General features: G+C 51.3%; 1 protein-coding gene across 1 annotated transcript; it reads right to left on the reverse strand.

Annotated features, from left to right (window-relative positions):
* Positions 1-7: 7 nt before the first annotated feature.
* Positions 8-17,723, reverse strand: ITPKC (inositol-trisphosphate 3-kinase C). Its single transcript, XM_027515757.1, has 7 exons — positions 16,423-17,723; positions 11,819-11,918; positions 9,069-9,282; positions 7,415-7,619; positions 5,107-5,208; positions 4,420-4,491; positions 8-1,468 (listed from the first exon to the last, which is right to left on the reverse strand). Exons 1-7 carry the CDS (start codon positions 17,551-17,553, stop codon positions 1,265-1,267), a joined length of 2,028 nt encoding a protein of 675 aa, XP_027371558.1. The 5' UTR covers positions 17,554-17,723; the 3' UTR covers positions 8-1,264.
* Positions 17,724-19,016: the final 1,293 nt, after the last annotated feature.

The raw sequence follows: 19,016 nt of genomic DNA on the forward strand, positions 1-19,016 counted from the left end.
CACAAAATGGACTACAGATGTGTTTATTGGGGTGTCGTCACAGGGGGAAGGCAGTGAAGCGATGTTGCCTCCTGATCCCCAGTGTGGCCCCATCAAACAACTACCTCTCTTGTATAAATAAGTATAAAGACAGTAGAAAAGGAGCAACCCTCAGCCTGGAAGACCACGCCAGAGCTTTGGCTAAGGGGGAGGGGGTGCCTCTCTTCCCCCAGCCCAGCCTGGTGGGCCAGGAACCCAAAGTTAGGAGCAGGACAGAGGGGCTCCACCCACGCCTCAGGGTGCTGGGGTCTTTTGGTTTGGACCAGGTTGCCATCCCCACCCACCCTGCACCTCAGGCCCAACCAAGCAGGGCATCTTCCCTGCAGAGGCCGGCCGGAGAAGGGGCGCTCCTGAGGAAAGTAGCTGGGTCCCGAGCCAGGCCCATGTCTGCCTGGCGTCTGAAAGCCCTTGCTGCGACCGCAGCCCTCTAGGAGGAAGGAGACAGAAGAGGGCAGGAGGAGGAAGTCCCCAGCTGAGGCTGGTGCCTGAGGGTTGAGATGGTGCTGTCACAGTGGCGGCACGGGATGTGGCTGTGGTTTCGGTCGCCAGGGGGTCAGCAGTTCTCCAGGGAGCAGGGAAGGAGCCCATGGGGCCAGGGGCGGGTAGGACGGGGTGAACCGAGCCCTGCCCAGCGGTGTCAGCCCTCAGGCCCAACCCACAGCGCCACACCCTCAGAGCCTCTGCCAGCCTAGGCGGCCCCCAGATGAAGAGTGGGGGGGGGCTGTAACTGCTGGGTGGGAGGAGAGCTGCTGCGTTTGTTCACTAATGAGGTCTGGCTCTCCCGCCCCGCCAGCAGCCAGCCCGCAGAGGGAGGGGCCGTGGTTACCGTCACTCATGTGGTGACAGGCCTGAGGTCACGCCTGTACCGTGCAAGCATGTGCACTGCGTTCTTTCAGGGCGCGTGGTTTAGCTGCGGCCTCTGCATCCCCTCTTGGCTGGTCAGGGGCCCAGTCTGGTTCTGACTCAACTGCGGGCCCCAGCCAGGTCACACTGCCTCTCCGGTTCTTAACAACCTCCCATCTGGTCAAAGGGTGGGGCGGGCCCTCACCCGCATTTCCAAGGCCCTTCGGATCTTCCACGCTGGTCCTGCATGGTGTGCGATGCAACCTCTCCTATCCCTGGACTTTAGCTCCCCTGTGGCCAACCTCAGGCCCCCTCACATCTCGGGGCCCCTCCAGCCAGATGGGCGCCATCCAATAAATGAACCTGGTTGTGGACGAGCAGGTCAGCTCTGGGCCAGGCCCTGGAGCAGGCAGATCATGTTGTCCAGGCCCCAGAGGTAGCCGTCCTCGCGATTGCCTTCAACCCAGGGCAGCCTGTGGCTGAGCGTCTGGTGGTCAGGGAGGGCCACGGTCTTGCCGAAGTCAATCATCCAGACCTTGGCCAGGCCGGTGTGGTCGTGCACAAAGAGGAGGGAACTGCCTACCACCTGCAGAGGGAGAGGCAGGAGGTTAAAGGGAGGGGCAGGCACAGCCAAGGTCCCGGCCCCAGCAGACAGCTGAGAGGGTGGCTGATAGCATGGACTTTGGAGTTGGGCTGCCTGGGTTCAAGCCCCAGCTCTGTCACTTACAGGCTGCATGGCCCTGGGCAGGGGACTTTTAACTCTCCTTACCATTTACCTCGAAGACTGCTATGCATGTTATTTATAGGAAGTAATCCACATAAAACTCTTAAAAGACTTGCCTGTATAAACAAATACAAAACAGGGATTTCCCTGGTGGTCCAGTGGTTAAGAATCCGCATTGCAATGCAGCGGACAAGGACTCGAGCAACTAAGCCTGAGTGCTGCAACTCAAGCCTGCACACTGCAACTACAAAGAAGCCAGTGACTAGAGAAGCCCGAGAGCTGTAACTAAGACCTGACAGCTGAAATAAAAAAGTTTTTAATGTAAAACAGTGTTAGCTGTTACCCCTTTTCAAACTGGGGTACAAAATCCAATGCCTGCAGGATCCTAAATGGGTCAAAGGAGCCTGATGGGGACTGAGGGTGTGGATAATGCCTCCTCATGGTCAGGGGCAGCAGCTACTCAGCCCCAGGGAATTGCTACTGGTGACCCGAGGCAAGTGGCTTCCTTTTTTCCAGGCTCAGTTTCCTCATCTGTAGAATGGGGATGACCTCCCTCCTTGGGATCATTGCAGCATTCCATGTTCCACAGCTCACAACCTGCCTTGTGGAGCTGGGCACACTGCCCTACGGAGATACTGGGCTGTTTTTTTCTTTTTAAATTAGAAATACAGGGCTTCCCTGGTGACTAAGTGGTAAAGAATCTGCCTGCCAATGCAGGAAACATGGGTTCGATCCCAGGTCCAGGAAGATCTCACATGCTGCGGACCAACTAAGCCGGTGCGCCGCAACTATTGAGCCTGTGCCCTAGAGCCCGGGAACCACAACCCCTGAAACACGCGCCCTAGAGCCTGTGCTCTGCAACAAGAGAAGCCACCGCGATGAGAAGCCTGCACACCGCAACCAAGGGTAGCCCCCGCTTTCTGCAACTAGAGAAAGCTCGAGCAGCAGCAGTGAAGACCCGGCACAGCCAAAAATAAATAAATAAAACTTTTTTTTTTTTAATTAGCAACACAGTCCTTCCTCTTGTCTAACTACAGGTTTGCAAGCCCCTCCCTTTTGCTAGTTGGGTTTCAAACATCAGTTCTTCCAGGGAACACAGGTGACGGGGCAGCTGAGCAGGTGGCTGCCAGGAGAGGCACCGCCGCCCAGTTCTGGATGGCTGTTGGCACATGGGGAGGAGCCCAGGACTGCCACGTCTCCTGTGGTCCAAAGGAAACTAGAAATCCCAATTTTGGTGTGAAGTCTCAGGTTTTAAATCTTGGCAACTTGTTTTTTTTTCGGATTCAGTCACCAGGCAGGTGAAACCAAACACGAGGATAGAGGAGACAGAGTCCCCAAGCCTCCTCTTTGTGCCTCGCATTGTGAAGCTCGAAGGCAGTGATGGTGATGAGGGTGACAGTCAGTGATGACATGTGACAGTGAAAACTGGCACACACTGAGGGTTTCCTGTGGGCTGGGTTTCACCTAAGTTAATCCACTTAACCTTCACTACACCCAGGAGGCAGGTGCTCCTGGTGCCCTGTCCTACAGGTCAGGAGACAGGCCTGCAGAGCCACTGCCCAGGCAGCTGGGGTTCAAACACGGCCCGCCTGACTCCCAGATGTGGCTCTTTCGGCAGTCAGTGCTAACAGGAAAAAGAGGAGAGAGGGACTTGGAACAGAGAGATGGAAGAACGTAGAGATACACCTGGTGACGTCACCACAGACTTCCTGAGATAGCCCCAGAGAGGTGACGGCTTCCAAAGAGATAGACTGTGAAAGGGCGGGAAAGGCGAGGGGGAGAGCTGCCAAAGGAGGAATGCAGGGAACAATAACTGTAAGTAGCTATGGAGAATTCCCTGGCGATGCAGTGGTTAAGAATCCGCATTCCAGATCCCACGTGCAGTGAAGCAACTAAGCCCATGCGTGTGCAACAATGATTAAGCCTGTGCACTAGAGCCCAGGAACTGTAATGACTGAGCCCACACGCCCTAGAGCCCACACTCCGCAACGAGAGGCCACTGCAATGAGAAACCCTTGCACCACAACTAGAGAGTAGCCCCTGCTCTCCACAGCTAGAGTCCCAGTGCAGCCAAAGATAAAAAAAATAAATAAAATTATCTCCTTCAAAGAGAAAAGAATCTGCCTTCCAATGCAGGGAACTTAGGTTCAATTCATGGTCGGAGAACTAAGATTCCACATGCCACAGAGCAACTAAGCCTGAGCACCACAACAAAGATGTCTCATGCCACAGCTAAGGCCTGATACAGCCAAAAATAAAGAAAAATTATTTTAAATAATAATTATGGCTACAAAATCATCACAAGAGCTGGGAGCTCTTCTGCGCTCTGAACAGCACTCTATATTCGCTCAGGTCCACCTCAGCAGCTCCATAAGGAAGGTACTATTTTCCCTTCCTCTCCCACGAAGAAACCAAGGCCCAAGGGGGTAGGCCACATGTCCAGGGTCACATGGCAGGACCAGCCTTCACCCCAGGCTGTCTGCCTGCAGTCCGTGTTCCCAACTGTCCCCTCCCTGAAATTCCTGATGCTGCTTACCCTAAAGAAGCAAACTCCCAAACCTAGGGGAGGGGCCTCTTTTTTTTTTTTTGCCATGCCATAAGGCTTGTGGGATCTTAGTTCCCCGACTAGGGTTTGAACCCAGGCCCTGGTCAGTGAGAGTCCTCACCACTGGACCACCAGGGAATTCCCTCAGGGTCTCCTTTTATAGCTTTGGCAGGTGACTCTGTCAGCGGTTTCTCCTGAGGCCACCTGGACCCAGACACCCCCCGACACACACAGGGCCCTCTGTTCCCATGGCGGCTGGGGCTCACACCTCGTGGGTCCTGAAGAAAGGGGAGCTTTCCAGAGCTTCACGAAGTTCTTCTAGGCGTGCCACATACTTTCTCTGTGGGTGAGAGGGAAGATTTCTTGGTTAGTTCATGGACTTTGTGGGTCCTTACCCACCTTAAGATCTGACTCCATCTCATTCCCCCCAAAGGAGTGGGCAGACCCCAGCCAGGATCGGATAAGAGGAGCCATGGGGAAATGGGAGGGGGGCCAGGATTGGAGGCATCAGGGTGGCACAGATAAGAGTGTAGCTGGTAGATTACATGAATGCCCACAATTTCTAGCAGCTTTTCCTACCAAGAGGCAGACTCTTTCCCTTATAATCTAGGCTTGATCTTATGAGTTGCTTTGGTCAACAGAACCTTGTAGGAATGAAGGTGGCCATTCTGAGCTCAGTCATTGAGAGACCTTGGTTTTTCACTTGCTCTCTTGTTCTGCTGCTTCCACTGTGAGAACAAGCCCAGGCCAGCCTGCTGGGCGATCAAGCCAGGAGCTGAGACAGTGAGGCAGCCACCAGACATGACAGCAGGGCACTCCTGGACCTGCCAACCCTGACAAGGCAGTGAGCGATGCCAGCCCAGTGTCAGCTGAAGCAAACGATGGTTAACATGGGAGGAACAAGGATGTGGCGGTCCTACGCTTCTAAATCTGGGGGCATGGGTGTCCCGCTCACCAGGATTGTGTGGTTCCCGTCCACAAAATCCTCCAACACCTTTGTCACCTGCTCCAGCTTCTGCGTCTTCTTGAAGTTAGTGTTGCAGGTCCCATCGGCTTTCTGTAAGACGAGGGGTGTCATGGCTTTTCCTTCCCACACCCAACACCAAGCAGCCTCAGACACCTCTGGGGGGCAACTACCTGCCTCCAGGCTTACTTGCTGTTCAGGGGAAGCCAGCCACCTGGTCATACTCAGCCCCAGGTCATACTCCTGAGCAACCAGTCCTTCAGGTCTGACCTTGAACCCCCTGGATGAACCGGTCTAGCCAAGTGGGCTTTGGAGAGCTTTGGATCTGGCTTTGAATCATGGCTCTGATACTTCCTAACTCAGTGGCCTTGAGCAAGTCACTTCACCTGCCTCAACCTTGATTTCCTCATCTGGAAAATGGGATTGTGTTGATATCCACCTCCTAAAGCTGGTATAAGGATTAGGATCCATAGCACAGTGCTGGGCACCACTCAATAAAGTGCTCAGTCGCTCAGTCATATCTGACTCTTTGCGACCCTGTGGACTGTAGCCCGTCAGGCTCCTCTGTTCATGGAATTTTTCAGGCAAGAATACCGGAGATGCTTTCAAATTGTGGTGCTAGAAAAAACTCTTGAGAGTCCCTTGGACTTCAAGGAGCTCAAACTAGTCAATCCTAAAGGAAATCAACCCTGAATATTCGTTAGGAAGGACCGATACTGAAGCTGAAGCTCCAATACTGTGGCCACCTGAAGTGAAGAGCCGACTCATTGGAAAAGCCCCTGATGCTGAGAAAGACTGAGGACAGGAGAAGAAGGGGGCGACAGAAGATGAGATGGTTGGATGGCATCACCAACTCAATGGACATGAGTTTAAGCAAGTTCTGGAAGATGGCGAAGGAGAGGGACGCCTAGAGTGCTGCAGTCCACAGGGTTGCAAAGAGTCGGACGTGACTTAGCGACTCAACAACTCTAGGGGATCTTCCCTACCCAGGGATCAAACCTGCGTCTCTTGCATCTCCTGCATTGCCAGGCAGATTCTTTACCACTGGGCCATCTGAGAAGCTCCCATACTACACTTGATCTTAGTCAAAAGGCAGAGAAGCAGTAAAATAAAGGAGACTAATGTTATTTGTTATGTCTGAGAGAGGTACAAAGGGCCCCCTGAGTCATCCTGCCAGGCTATGCCAGGTGCCCTGTGGGCAATGGTAACACAGAGGTAACAGCACAGGTGTAATCAGATGAGGGAGGCAGATACTGAAATAAGATCATCATAAAGGGAGATAAGATACGGGAGTGTGGGAAGTTAGAAGGAGGTGAAGAGAAGCCCTGAACTAGTAGGACAGAAATCAAGGTGGGCTTCCCAGAGGAAGTGGAATTTGGAAGGAGACTGGGAAGTAACTGAGAGTCAGTCAACCAGGGGAAGGGGGAAGAGCAGTCCTGGCACAGGAAACAGCAAGTGCAGAGGGCCTGTGGCCGGAGATAGGAGGACCCTTTCAAAGAAATGAGTACTTCACTGTGCCATCCACAGGGGCTTGTGGCACACCCACAGAGAGCTAATACACAGGGAAAAGAAAGGAAGGAAGGAAGCAGAGCGGGAGGAAAATCTCTCTCTCTGCAATGATGAGGAAAACTCTCCAGGACCATGCTATCTTTTGTAAGAAAGAGAGGAAAATGTAGGCTGCATTTGTTTGTATATAGAGGAAGAAATATAAGTAACTGATCAAGTGGTTCCCCATGAGGAGGTGTGGCGTTGCGGGGGGTGGGGGCACAGAACAGGAAGGAGAGCAACAGGGTTGGGAGAGAGATTTCCTTTACATTATTTTGACTTTCAAACTGTGGTGGATAGCTATTCACACAATTAGATTTAATTTACAAAAAAGAAAAGAAGAAGAAGAAAAAAGAGAAAACTTTTCTGCATAAGAAGGAAAAAGCCCATCCAGCTGCTGTGTCAGAAGATGGATCAGAGTGGGTGGGTCCAGCATCTGGGAGCCCAGGGCAGCTGGGGTAGGAGAAGATGGGGCTGGACTCAGACAGGGCCTCGGGGAGGGGGAAAGAAGGTGGAATCAAGAGACTTTCAGGCAGGTGGATAAACAAAACTTGGTCTGTGGCAGACATGGCAGGAACAGGGAAGCGGACCTCTCCCAGCCTGTTTTTCCATCCTCTGCAGTCTCCTGCTCGCTCTCCAAATCTGGCATCTTTCCAGTTTTTTCTGACACCCTAGTTGGTTGGTTTTTCTGTCACTCTGTCTCAGACCTAGCTCTTAGCCCTCCGGAAACAGGCCAGCAGCTCCTGGGCCTCACCTTGATGCCCTCGATCCGGAAGCCCAGGGTGGAGGTTGAGCTCACGGTCTCCCTCCACTGCATGTAGCGGGGCTTGGTGACCGCACACTGGGCATGCTCCTCGGGGGTGGGGGCCCCGGGGTCCACAGCCACCATCTTCTCATACATGTCCTTCCGGGGCCGGGGCCGTTCTCGCGCCTTCACCAGCTCCTCCTCCAGGTAGGTCCTGGGACACAAAGGATGTAACAAGGGAAACTATGAAGAACAAAGCTGGAGGACTTTTACTCCCTGATATCAAGGAGTGTTATAAAACTATAGTATGGCACAAGAATAGACAAACAGATCAGTGAACTGGGACAGAGTCCACAAACAGACACACAAGTACATTCACCTGATTTATGACAAGGAAGGCACTGCAATTCAATGGGGAAGGAGCAGTCTTTTCAATCAATGATACTGGGTCAACAAGATATCCATACGGAAAGGGAAAATGAACCTCGATCCCTGCCTCACACCATATATAAAAATTACATCTAGATGGATTGCAGATCTAAATGTGAAAGTTAAAACTAAGCTTGTAGGGGTTTCCCTGGTACCTCAGTGGTAAAGAATCTGTCTGCCAATGCAGGAGACACAGGTTTGATCCCTGGTCCAGGAAGATCCCACATGCCACAGAGCAACTAAGCCCATATGCCACAACTATTGAACCTGTGCTCTAGAGCCCAGGAACCATAACTGCTACTGAGCCTGCACACCCTAGAGCGCGTGCTCTGCAACAAAGAGAAGCCACTGCAATGGGAAGCCTGTGCACCACAACTAGAGAGTAGCCCCTACTCGCTGCACCTGGAGAAAAGCCCTCGTGGCAACAAAGACCCAGCACAGTCAAAAATAAGTAAATAATTAAAAAAAAAAAAACCTGTAGAAGAAAACACAGGAGATCACTGTGATCTTAAAGTAGGCAGATTTCTTTAAAAGCTACTAACCATAATGAAATAAATTGATAAACTGTACTACATTAAAAGTACTTCTGTTTATCAAAAGACATGAAGAGAGTGAAATGGGAGACCTGGAGAGAGAGAGAATGGTTTGTGTGTGTGTGTGTGTGTGTGTATGTGTTTGTATCTCCAGCAAAGGACGTGTATCCAAAATACAAATCTTTATAACAGTAAGAGAGCCCAGTCAAAAAATGAGCAAAATGAAATAGTAAAATGGGCAGTTTTCAAAAGAGGATATCCAAATGGCTAATCAATGCTTAATTTCTTTGGTCATCAGAGAAATAGAAATTAAAACAATAAAGAGATACCCACCAAGATAGCTAAAAGTAGTAAAACAGGTAATACAAAGCCTTGATGACAAGATAGAACAACTGGAACTCTCATACACTGCTGATGGGGAAGGATGCTAGTACAACCACTTTGAAGATTGGCTTAAGACTTCCCTGGTGGTCCAGTGAATAAGATTCTGTGCTCCCAGTGCTGGGGGCCCAGTTTGATCCCTGGTTAGGGAACTAAATCCCACATGCCACAACTAAAGATCCCACATGCCACAAGCTGGACCTGGTACAGCGAAATAAATAATTAAGTATTGTTTAAAAAGAAGAAGATAGGTTTGGTGCTATTTTCAAAAATGTCCACCCAACCCTTTGCCTCTGCCCCATGGCTGCCCCTGAACCTACCTGCTGCCCATCTTGCAGTCCATGATGGAGGGGTTCTCAAAGTCTGCCAGCAGATCTTCCATCTGGTTAAAGGTCTGGCCATCCCGCTGCACTACGCCATAGTAGGCTGGCACAAAAGGCCGCAGGGGGTCACGCATCAGCTGCTCCAGGCTGCGCTGCTCATACTGACAGAAACGCTTCAGAATCCAACCATCTTCTCCTGCCTGAAAGTTCCCTGTGAGCAGCCATCAACAAGAGGGTCAGAAACTGAATGAGCCACTTCCCCGTGTGTCTCAGATCCTGGCCACCATCATCTTGCCTGACCCATCTGCAATACTTTCTCTCCCTCCCTGCAGCTCTCAAAATCTTGGCCAGGGGAATGTATTTGAATCAGTTCTAATGAGGTGGATGAACCTAGAGCCTATTATATTGAAGTAAGTCAGAAAGAGAAGTATAAATATTGTATACTGATACATATATATGGAATCTAAAAAGATGGATTTATTTTCAGGGAGGCAATGGAGAAACAGACATAGAGAATGGATCTATGGACATGGAGGGAGGGGAGAGGGTGAGATGTATCCAGAGAGTAACATGGAAACTTACAATACCATATGGAAATAGCCAATTCCCATAGCCAATGGGAATTTGCTGTAGGATTCAGGGAACTCAAACAGGTGCTCTATGACAATCTAAAAGGGTGGAATGGGTAGGGAGATGGGAGTTTGGGGAGGGAGGGGACATGGGTGTACCTATGGCTGATTCTTGTTAATGTATGACAGAAAACCACAAAATACTGTAAAGCAATTATCCTTCAATTAAAAAAAAATCTTGGCCACAGTTGGTGAAGGAAGGGCCTAGTTCTGCATTTTTGTTTAAACAGAGTCAGATTCCCAGCAGACTATGTTCTCATTTGTTTTGTAATTTTGGATTATGAGCTCACGATCAGCAGTGAGAACTTTTGTGACAGCTGAGTCAAGAGCATGACTCTCCAGAGCTGATATGCATTTGCTTCAGCCTGGAGTCCCAGAGCGCTAACAAAACGGACCTTGTTAATTCACAAATCTGGCATTTCCTGGGCCGTGCAGAGAGTGTAGATTAGAATGACAGATAGTATTTTCAGATTATATTTTCCAAAATGTCTGTAACGGTAATCACGAACCCTTCTCCTGGGGTATTTGTTTTGTTTTCATCATATATATATGATGAGTAAAGAGTAGCTCATGTCCACACACTCTTCTAGAATTTTGCCACTCCAATCAAGAAGTGGAATCTAATTCTTTAATCCTTTTCCCCTTGATTCTGACAGAATCTTGCTTCTTATGGCAGAAGCAACACTATGACTTCAGAGTCTGAGACGCAGCCTCCACTTTGTTATCACAGACCCTTGCCTTTCAGTCCTGAGCTACCAAGTAAGAAATCTGACTGCTGAGGCACCATACTGTGAAGAAGCCCAAGCAGCCACACTGAGAAGTCACACATGGGCTTTCCAGCTGGCAGCCCCAACGGAGAACCAGCCAACAGCCAGCATCAACTGCCTGGTGTGTGAATGAGTGAATCTCCAAAGGTTTCCAGCCTGCAGCCTTCAACTGTCCTAGCTGAATTCCCAGGTATCATGACGCAGCAATAAGCCATCCCGGCTATGCTCTGTCTGAATTCCTGACCCAAAACTTATGAGTGTAATAATATGGTTGTTTTATTCCACTAAGTTGTTTGTTTGTTTTTTTAACCACTAAGTTTTGAATTTTCTGTTTTCTGTTTTTTTTAACTCAGCAATAGTAACTAGGATACATACAGATGGCAGGCCTGTGTTGACAGTTTTGGTGGTGGGGGGCGGGGGGGACTTTGCCTTTCTCTGACTCAGATCTGAGGATGAACAGGAAGATAAGTTCCCTTCCCTTTGCTCATAGGAACAATTTGTCTAGTCTAGCCCACTGCCAGTTTTTGTAAAAAGAAGGAAAAAAAAAAGGCTTTATTGGAACACATTATCTATGTCTGCTTATATGTTGCAAAAACAGAGTTGAGTACTTTACATTTATTATCTAGCCCTTGACCAAAAATGCTAGATGCTTGGCCTCATGCTACTATGTGCTTAAGACACCATGCTAAGTCCTGGGGGGGGGAAAAACATTAAAGCTGTTGTTTGTTGTTGTTTAGCCACTAAATTGAGTCCAACTCTTTTCGACCCCATGGACTGTAGCCCGCCAGGCTCCTCTGTCCATGGGATTTCCCAGGCAAGAATACTGAAATGGCTTGCTATTTCCTTCTCCAAAGGATCTTCCCTACCCAGGAATCGAATCCCCATCTTTTGCATCAGCAGGTGGGTTCCTTACCACTGAGCCAACAGGGAAGCCCCATAGCTGTTGTTTCCTGGGGGCCTACTCTGCTCCAGACACAGGATGGGGACAGGGACTGGGAGCTGCCATTTAGGAGGGGTAGGGCCCCAGTGAGGGAAAGTAACTTGCCCAGGGCCATCCACAAATAAAGAGCAGAATTCGGATTCAAGCTCAGGCCCCTCTGTCTCCGTGGTCAAGGTTTGCCCCCCACCACCCTGACACCATTCTAACAGGACACAGCCCTCCACCCTGAGGTGCGAATGGCCCGGCCCAGCCTAAGCATGCACCGCAACGGCTCCAGGAGCTGGAGACTGCCACGTAGCCCATTTTACAGATGGGGACCTAAAGGACAAACAGCGGTTCCTTCCCCCGCTCCAGGCATCTCTGCCCAGATCGGGCTGCCCCCCAGCCACCCTTCTCCCCGCCCGCTCTCACCAGAGTGTCCAGACAGCTGGACCCAAGGGTAGTGTTTTCGGAAGGAGACCACAAAGGGCGAATACTTCAGAACTGTCTTCAGCTTCTTCCACGGCTTGTTCTGTGTGGGGCAGAGAGGGTGGGGTCAGGGTTGAGGCCAGGAAGGGAGGATGAGGCGAGTGCCCTGAGAGGGAACCAAGGGGCAAGCCTGGGGTCTTTCCAAGGGCCAGTGGGGCTTCCTGGGATCGCTGGGCTTAAGCTCATTGGGGTGAGCAAAGCTCACTTACTTTAGTAATCATGAGCACCCTCCAAAGCCTCAGCAAAGGTGAGAAGAGTCCCTTTCCATTTATCTCAGTGTCATCACTTCTTTTTTTGGCTGCACAGCGTAAGGGATCTCCCCCAGTCAGGGATCGAACCCTATATCGGGAGCACAGAGTCTTAACCACTGGACCACCAGGGAAGTCCCTCAGTGTGATCACTTTCTATCTGTGTCTCTCTGTCCTTCTCAAAGAAGTAAAGATAGGCTAGGTTTTGTAGTCACCAGTAACACCCTACATCTTTCCATGACATACACACACCAAAAGTGGGGAAGCCTGCTGTTCCTGAATGAAGTCAGATCTTCCAGGGAAAATGATAAAGGAGTTGATGGATAGAGGCGGAACAACAGAGAGAGAGAAATAGAGACAGGGGGCAAAGTGATGACTGGGACAAAGATAGAGACTGTGGTGGCCCTAACAGCTGCTCACCAAAGACCTCAGGCTTGTCTCCCTGCCAGGAATACCCCTGCCCTCTCAAACTTAGCTTTGGCCAATGAAATGTAAGTGGAAGTGTTACTTTTAGATGGAGTCTTAAAGCCAGTGAGTGACTCCATGTTCGTTTTCCTATTAAAGAAGGGGGGGGGGGGGGGGGGGCAGGGCACTGTGGCAAGAGAAACAGCAGCTGAGTGAAGACAGCATGGAGCAGGGGCCCCTCGCCTCACCCATCACTTCTGAGGGCCCATGTTCAATCCCTGGTCAGGGAACTAAGATCGCACAGGCAGCACAGCCTAACGAGAAGAAAAATCCTTCCTTGCTTCAAGTCATTAAGTTTGGGCGCTGTTTGTTACTACAGCAATCCTGACCTCTTCCCACTGACACAGAGTTACCAGAAGAGAAAGAAACAGAGAAACAGAATGGGAGACAGGGTAATGACAGAGAAAGAAAATGAAACATAGATGCAGAGAAAAGGTGGCAGCAAATAAAACAGAGAAGCCAACAGAAAACAAGGATTCAGTTGTATCCTGTTGACTCAACCAAGAGCATCTGCACACACACACCCATGTGTGTACACACACACACATGCATGCACACATGCATGCTAAGTCACTTCAGTCCTGTCCGACTCTGTGTGACCCTGTAGACTGTAGCCCACCAGGCTCCTCTGTCCATGAGATTTCCCAGGCAAGAATACTGGAGTGGGTTGCCATGCCCTCCAGGGGATCTTCCTGACCCAGGAACCAAACTCGAATCTCTTACGTCTCCTGCATTGGCAGGTGGGTTCTTTACACTAGTGTGCATGCACACACACACACAAATACCTTCTCTGCTCCAAGCACATACCAAACTCTTAGCAAGGATTGGGAAAATGAGTTGTATCCAGAGAAAAAAACCTACATGGCTCATCTCCCTCCACTGAGGGTCAAAGTCATGTTGTCTCCTATACCCTGAAAACCCCGTTACCTAGCAGACATCTAATGGATGGTGGGAAGGTCAAACACAGACCAGAGAGTTGGACTGCAGGACTCAGGAAAGGTTCTCCCCTCCCCTCTCCAGCTGCCAGCCATGGAGAGGAGATGATGAATGAAGGTTCCTGTTTACTAAGCACCTGGAACAATCTAGGCACAATGACAAAGGCTCAGTGTGGCATAACCCACCTAATCCTAAAAACACCATCCCAGGACGATTGTTGACTGTATTACAGGGGTGGAAAGACTCAGAGGGGTGAAGTCACCTGCCTAAATCACACAGTGTACTGTTGGGGTTCTATCTCTGGTCTGCCTCCACTGCCCTGGGGTTATCCACCACAGCCCTGCCAGATTACAAGCCTTGACTGAGAGCAGAACTGAGGTTGCCATGGTTACAAGCATGTCCCCAGTCATGGCCTGACACAGAATAAGTGCTCCAAAAATATAGTTTGGGTTGAAGGAAGTTGACTGAGAGTGTGTTTTTCTTTCTTTCTTTTAATCATAAGCAGATTCAGTATCTTCTTTATCTCTTTTTTCTTAGATCTGATGGTTAATCTGGGCTGTCTCAGATTTCATCATGCCCTTAGCTCACATGTCCCCCGCTCCCCACCGCCCCAGTCCAGGAAGCCCCTCTTTGATACCCTAGGTCTGGCCAGTCACCTTCTCTGGACTCCCACAACCCGGTGGGCTTCCCCCATCCCAGCCCTGACCCCTCCGAGCTGTCACTGCCTGTGATGGGTCTGTCTCCTCCCAGTGACCTGGGAGCTCCATGCAGGCAGGATGTGTTCCCGGCAAAGCCAACATGGAGCCAAACACATAGCAGGGACTTGGGGACTGTCTGTTGCCTGATTAGAAGGATGCATGTGAGAAGGAAGGAAGGGGGGAGGAAAGGAAGAAAGTAGCTGGGTCTTTAAGGTCAGATGGGATTTCAAAACGAAGGGGGCAGGAAGTGAGGGGTATTCTGGGCAGTGGGAATGGCTTGAGCAACAATCGGAGGCAGGATGGCAGCAGTGTGTTCGGGGAACAGCACGTACTTAGGCTCCGTTGCAACAGCAGAAGGGGTCAGGAGGGGAGAAGGGAAGCTGAACAGAGGAAGGAGCCTGGAGACAGGAAGCTCTGAACTCAGGACCAAACTCCTGGTCACTATCAAGAAAGCCCTGGGGAACCACGGAAGACTCTGGAGCTGGGCACCTTCAAATATTAGTCACAGCTGGGCCCTGGAGACAAATTCTAGAGGATGAGGAAACACTGAAGACAGAAAGGCTCAGAGGAAGGCAGATGAGGAGGGATGGATCCACACATTATAGGGGTGAAAATGCCTGGGTTTTCAACTCAGTCAGAACTGAGTTAGAATCTAGGCTCCGACTGGACAAGGCCAACTCTAAGCAAGTGATCTCACCTCTCCAGGCCTTAGTGTCCCCTCTGTAAAATGGAGATAATAATCCCAAACTTACAGTGCTGTTATAAAGATTCAACGAGTTAATAATACACAGCACTCAGAAAAAGTGCCTAGCGTTCAGTAAAAGTTGGAATCTGTGTCTTCCAAGGTCTGTGACTTTGGATGAGTCTCTGTGCTTCAGTCTCCTCATCTGTAAAATGGAGATAATAGAATCTTCCTCATAGGGCTGCTGTGAAGTTTAAATGTGTTGATACAAGCCAAGAGTTCAGCACAGGGACTTCCCTGGCGGACCAGTGGTTTGGACTCTGCACTCCCAATGCAAGGGGAGCAGGTTTGATCCCTGATTGAGGAGCTTAAATCCCTTGTGCAGCAAGCTGCAACCAAAAAATAAATAAATCAACAAAAGAGCTTGGCACAGGGCTTGGCATAAGTGAGTGAGAGCTGTTGCTTTCCTTTTTTTTTTTTGAGAGTTTTTTTTTTTTTTTTTTTCCCTTCATTCACTCCAGCTCAGCTGCTCTGAGATGCCAAGGAGGTGAGGGAATAGGGAGAGGGAACAGCAACAGCAGAGCCTCAGAGGGTCAGTGCAGGCAGGCTGGGGCAGGTCTATCTGTTACACCTGCGGCCACATGTGTGAGCATGTTCAGAGAGCAAAGCATGTGGGGTGAGTGGGGCTCAGGGCAGACTCCAGCCAGGGGCCCCAGGACAATGGGAGGCTCCAGCAGACTGACCCATGGGAGGCTCTCATACCTGCACTGACCCTCCCTCCCTGAACCTGCCCTGCCAGCCCTCCTGATTCACCAGCAGAGAACCGCACCCAAGCTGAGGATAGAGGATGTAAACAAGAGATTGCAGGAGCACCCTGGGGATCTGGGGGTAATGCAGTGGGGAGATGGGAGAGTCCTTGGCTGGGGTCCCTTAGCGTTTGGGGTTCACACAGCCCTTTGAGAATGATAAAAAAAAAAAAATACTGGGTGCTTGCTCCCTACAGAAGTGAATGAGCTTAGAGTGTTGAAGACTGATGATCCCTTAAGGCAACTACGGGCCCCAGACTAAGCAGAGTGGGGTAGAAAGTGCACCCTTTCTGTCTCCCTAAACTAGTATGCTTTAAAGTCTGGGCGGGGTGGGGGGGCGGGGGCGGTCACAGACTGTCCAGAGGATCCAACAGAAGTCACAGACCCTTGCTGCAAAAGCATGTGTATATACTCACAGGACTCACGCAACTTTTAGGGGTTCCTGGGTGCCATGAAGTTGACCAGCAGCCATCCATTTTAGACCCCAGGACTGGAGGCGGGGGAAAGGAGAGAATGAAGAGGAGGGCGCCTGGAGAGCTAGGAACCCTGCTGTCAGAGGGAAGAGGTTGGTGGATGGAAGAGGTGCCTGGAGATAAAACTGCTGGTGGAGTTCTAGAGAACTTCTCAAAGGAAAGGCGGGGGTGGGAGAGTTGGGGGGTGGGCTATGGGGTCTGTGGGGGTCTGGCTCAAGGGTGCAATGGGTCCCACTCACCCCAGATCTGTCCTCGGGGTCGCTGGCACCTCCGCCCCCAGCCACCACGTCATCCTCAGACTCGTCGAAAGAGGAGGCAGAGGAGAAGCCACCACTGCCCGCCTCAAGCTGGGAGGGGGGTCCCCCTGGTCGAGCCTCAGGCTCAGGGGTCTCCGGAGTGATAATGAGGCGGGGCACAGGGGTCAGGGTGCTACCCTCCAGGTGAGAGTACAGGTGAGTCACCAACTCCCTGTGTTCTGGTTCTTCTAATGAGTCATCTTGGTTGGGCTCCCCCAAAAGGCAGTCTGTCCTAGGCTCCGTCTGGGATCCGTCAGTGCCGGGCTGTGACCACAATCCATCGGTATCTTGTGTTGGGAAACCACCGGGGTCAAGCTGCTTCCAGGCTGTTTCAGTGTCCTGTTGTATCTGGGAGCCATCAGTGTGCAGCTCCGTCCAGGAGTCTTCGGTACCTTTTTGCGTCCTGGAGCCCTCGGTAAACGGTTGTTTCCAAGAGCTGTCAGCACTGCGCTCTGTTGAGAGAGGGACCCCCTCTGGCTGGGTCCGGACGCTTGACCTGTTCTGGGTGCAGAGGTTATCAGCCCTGGGCTTGGCCCTCTCTGACTGGGTCTGTGACCCATATTTTTCTAGTTCTGTCCAGGGCCCGTCAACCCCTGGCTGTGCCCAGAGGTTAGTCCTCTGGGGCTGAGACTGGAGGTCAGTCCTGTGTGGATCAGCCCAAAAGCCATCTGTCCCAGTCTCTGTCCAGTCACCGGCTGTCTCCAGCTCTGACCAGTGGCTGCTCCCTCCTAGATGTGTCCGGAGAATGGACTTGCCTGGCTCCGTCGTTGGGTTGGGCCGCTCCGTCTCCGCTCCGAGGCCAGCTGCTTCAGGCTCAGCCCGTCCGTCGGCCCCCGACTCAAGCCCGAGGCTGGCCCTCTCGGGCTCGGTGTGGCGGTTGGACTCCTCGGTTCGGGCCCGGGGCCCGCCCCCTTCCGGCCGCCCCACCGGGCCCCCTGCTCCGGGCCCAGGTCGTTGCTGCCCTGGCTGCCGCCGCCGCCCCCCTCGCGGCGCCGCCAGTCCCATGCGGGCTGCCGCCGGCAGCGCCTGGGCCTCCGCCTCGCTCAGGCTTCCCCGGCACGGGCAGCGCCTCATGCCCGTTCGCAAGGTTCGGGCTTCAACCGGGCCCAGCCCCTCCTGTCCCTTTAAATCCCGCGAGGGGTGTGGCTGGGGAGCCCCAATTCGCGGGTTCCGGCCCTCGGAGCTCCAGCCCGCCCAGCCACGGAGGGGTTAACCGATACTCCCTCCTCCATCCAGGGGAAAGCCCCGAAGCCCCGCCTCGCCGGACGTGACGTTAGGGACGGGCCTTATCTGGCTCCTCCCACCTTCTTTGACTGGGTGGACTGTGAATCCCTGACAGGTCGTGTTTGTGGGGCTGGTGTCCTGATCGCGGACGAGTAGACCCCTCTATACACCCTCGCAACTAGTCCAAACTCGCCACACCCTCGACTGGCTAGTTTAGTCTCCTATAACCCCCTGCGACGAGTCCAGCAGCCCCCTCATTCTTCACGCAGCGCCGGGAAGGACTTTCAGAGACTTGGGAATTCTATTTGCGTCAGTTGAGACCCGCCTCTGCTAGTTCCTAGCCGCATCCCCATGAGGGAGTGACTTCCACTCCCAACCCCTTGTCTGAGCCCCAGACTCAGTTTTCTCATCTGTAAAATGAGGATACGTTACTTTATTGTTTGGAAAAAGGTGTGTTCGGTGTCACAGGAGCCAATTACTTTTACCAACTGGGAAATTGTGGCCCAGAGCAGTGAAAGAAATTGAAGGCCAAATTCTGGTTCCAACACTAACTTCCAGGATGACCTCTCCCAACAGACTTGTCTCTTCTGAGCCTCAGTTTCCCCATCTGTAAAAAGGGTTGTTATGGGGATTTTTTTATTTACTTAAAATAACACATTTGTGTACTTGTTTTGTCCCAGGAGCTGCACTTATCATTATATATAATGATATATATATATCCCCAAAATCTTAAAAGGTGGGATCATCGTCATCCCCGTTGCACCATCAAGGAAACAGAGGCACAGAAAGGCAAAGCACTGGACCACCAGGGAATTCTCATACATCTGAGAATTCGCTGGTGGTCCAGTGGCCAAGACTCTGCCTTCCCAATTTAGGGGACTCAGGCTTGATCCCTGGTTAGGGAACTAGATCCCACATGCCACAACTAATGAGTTCACGTGATGCAAAGAAGCTGGAAGATCCTGTGTGCTGCAGCTAAGATCCTGTGCAGCCAAAGAGGTAAAATAAATTTCAAAAGGATCATACATATAAATTGTATAGATTTGAACCTTCAGTTCAGTCACTCAGTCGTGTCCAACTCTTGAGTGACTCATGAGTGATTCCTTGTAGCACACCTGAGCTGGCTCTGTTTACCTCCAGACCTCATCTTATCCTTTTTGCCTCATTCACTCTGCCATTAACCTCTTTCCTATTTTCCTTCCATGGCAGGGACTTTGAACTGGTTGTTCCCTCTGCCTGAAACATTCTTCCCTCAGCTATTTCAATAGTTCCTTCTCTCACCTCCTTCAGATCTTTACTCAAACGAAGTCTGC

Source organism: Bos indicus x Bos taurus, chromosome 18 (genome assembly GCF_003369695.1).
Source record: "Bos indicus x Bos taurus breed Angus x Brahman F1 hybrid chromosome 18, Bos_hybrid_MaternalHap_v2.0, whole genome shotgun sequence".
Lineage (NCBI taxonomy): Eukaryota > Metazoa > Chordata > Mammalia > Artiodactyla > Bovidae > Bos > Bos indicus x Bos taurus.

What these genes read in the sequence shown, in the direction of transcription:
- ITPKC (XM_027515757.1), bottom strand. Translation starts at nt 17,553, where the DNA reads ATGAGGCGCTGCCCGTGCCGGGGAAGCCTGAGCGAGGCGGAGGCCCAG. An exon ending in ACCCCGAGGACAGATCTGGG is followed by an intron (nt 11,919 to 16,422) that starts GTGAGTGGGACC and finishes TGCCCCACACAG; the next exon opens with AACAAGCCGTGGAAGAAGCT. An exon ending in CCAGCTGTCTGGACACTCTG is followed by an intron (nt 9,283 to 11,818) that starts GTGAGAGCGGGC and finishes GGCTGCTCACAG; the next exon opens with GGAACTTTCAGGCAGGAGAA.